The following is a 2,450-nucleotide window of genomic DNA, read 5'->3' as shown; positions in this document are numbered from 1 at the left end:
CTGAACACATTTAATTAAAAAATTTAAAAATTCATCTTGTGGGTATACATTTAAAAGGTGCTGTCACAAGTTGTTTAGAGGACGCAACCTAAATTGCAGACAGACCTACACAAAAGTTCAAGCGGAACAAAGCTACACTGACGGCTTAACGAACAGTGATAATTCTACGGTTAAGGTTCATCTAAGGACTACTAAGATTAAAAGCCTTCATATAGGCTAAACAATTGTAACATTTCATTTGTGGGATAGCCTACAACTACACTTCCTCCTCTAGCCAAAAACTATAGACAGTTTATTGTCTCGTGCTTTATCTAATTTGGTTTCTTTAGGTAAGAATAAACGCCATCATAAGACTAGGCTAGGTAACAGGTGGCATATTGTAGTAGTTTACACACACACAGATTATTTCTAGAAAGTGGCATAAAGACATCATGGAGGTGCTCAAAGGACAGTGATGGGCGACAGGTCAGGTCCGAGGGGGAGGGAACAGAAACCAGAACCGTTATAAAACGGGGACTCGAAGCGCCAAATTCACTTCATTCCGCCGTTGCTCTACGCCTGATTAGTTGCGCCATGGTGCACGCATGTGTAGCCACACGCGTCCACAAGGTCCAAGGGTACGCAGGCTTAGCGGCGGTCCAAGCTCGTCTCATTCTCGACAAGTGAGTATCGTTTTTGTCCAGTCATTTTTAGGGCGCATTAGCAGTTTGCCAAACACGTCTTGGGGCAAGTTGGCTTCACAGAATTGTGTTCCATCGTGGAAATCCGCAACTTCGCAATGCAATCACTGCTTGGGATGGGGAGATCCTGGGACCAATTTTGTGTCGGATCTTTCAGCCTATGTGCTCTGCAGCTCCCATCGCTGCTCGCATAGTTTCTTGGGATCTATATTTTCAGATGCGCTGACATTTATCTGCGGTTAACAACGGTCAAGTTAGCACTTGAGAAAAATAAAGTTTATAGCCTATTAAAAGTACACAAAGCTAGGGCTTTATTAAAGCCATTGTTGATGTGGCCTTCAGCATATCTGCACGGGGACGTATTGTTCCAGGTAAGACCACCGACTTTATGTGTTTATAGGCTATGTGAAGCGGTAACCATGGCGACGTTCCTGCAATAGCTACAACTGGAAAGTTTCAAGGTCCTCATTTGTGAACTCATAAAAGGTGTAGCATATACTGCCATCTTTCCGGTGTTATTATCCATGTCCGTAATGCAGCCGTTTGCAATCGGCAAAAAAACAGGCTGTTTAGCCTAATAGACCTAATTCTATTATCGGTTATATGCTAGGCCAATTAGAAGGCCATAGATCTAATCAATCAATTGCCTGCTGTCAATTATTTCGTCATGTTTTTAATTTTATATATATAGGTCATTGACTGTTTTAGACTCTTTTTACTCAATATATGACAAAATCATGAAGTAGGGTTTTCTTGCAAGACCACAAACTGCATGTCAGGAACTGTATTAGATTAATAAAGCAATTGAATAAATACAATTTCTCGACAGTCGTGGTCTCGTGGTCGCTGCACGCGGTCTTGTAAAACAATATTTTTGGCTGAAATTTAGGGATTAATATCTGTTCTGTTTTAGGTATGGAAGTCCGTGATTCATTTTGGAGAAGCGTGTAACGGTCAAGGCTGTCCTGCATTAACCTGAGAAGATCATTTGGTTCCCAGCCGGAGCAATCTGTTAATATTTTCCCTAACTTCATAAAACACCTGCAGACACAGTTTGCATGTTTAAATAGTTTTAGTTAAATTTGTTCTTTTGCCTGTGCATTGAAGACACATAAACCACCAGGTAGACAAAAAAAAGCTGTAAAACCTGCGTGGTCGCGAAACCGGACGTTTTTTTTTAACACTTATATCAGTAGCTATGCCGTGAGAATAACGGCTTTTTGACATTGACATTTGTTTACTCTACCTTTTCTCTTATCGCACTCTGTTATCGATTTGAGAATGAGCGCTCTTGGCCACCAGAGGCTGAAATACTTCAACATGACCTTTGACCTATGCCGCGATTGGCCGGTCTGCAACCGCACGGAGGCCATTCCCCGTAACCTCTCGCACGCGCTGGAACCGCGGGAACCGTATGACCTGGGTGACGACTCGTCTTGGCTACGCTTCCTCATCGCCACGGTGTACTTCGCCGTCTCCGCGGTGGGGCTTGTGGGCAACGCCACGGTGCTGTTCCTCCTCCGCCCCGGAGGGGGCGCCACCAAGGGGGCCATCGACCTGTTTGTGGTGAACCTGGCGGCGGCGGACCTGCTGTTCTCGGCCGCCATGCCGCTGTGGGCGGTGGACACGGCGCTGGACTACCGCTGGCCGTTCGGCGGCCTGGCCTGCAAAATGGCCTCCTTCCTCACGTCCCTCAACGTCTTCGCCAGCGTGCTCTTCCTGGCCGCCATGAGCGTGACGCGGTACTGCAGCGTGGCGCTGGCCCTGCGG

At 46.0% G+C, this 2,450-nt stretch overlaps 1 protein-coding gene across 1 annotated transcript in view; it reads left to right on the top strand.

Moving 5' to 3' along the window:
- The first annotated feature begins 1,961 nt into the window (after positions 1-1,961).
- The window catches only part of LOC133137731 (relaxin-3 receptor 2-like), a 1,251-nt gene continuing 762 nt past the window's right edge, over positions 1,962-2,450 (top strand). The window contains exon 1 of the mRNA XM_061256061.1: positions 1,962-2,450. This exon is cut by the window's right edge and continues 762 nt beyond it. Within this exon, the coding sequence (XP_061112045.1) occupies positions 1,962-2,450 (489 nt within the window).

Source organism: Conger conger, chromosome 9 (assembly GCF_963514075.1).
Source record: "Conger conger chromosome 9, fConCon1.1, whole genome shotgun sequence".
NCBI lineage: Eukaryota > Metazoa > Chordata > Actinopteri > Anguilliformes > Congridae > Conger > Conger conger.
Note: the sequence above shows the minus strand (reverse complement) of the source record. Positions and strands in the feature narration are given on the sequence as shown.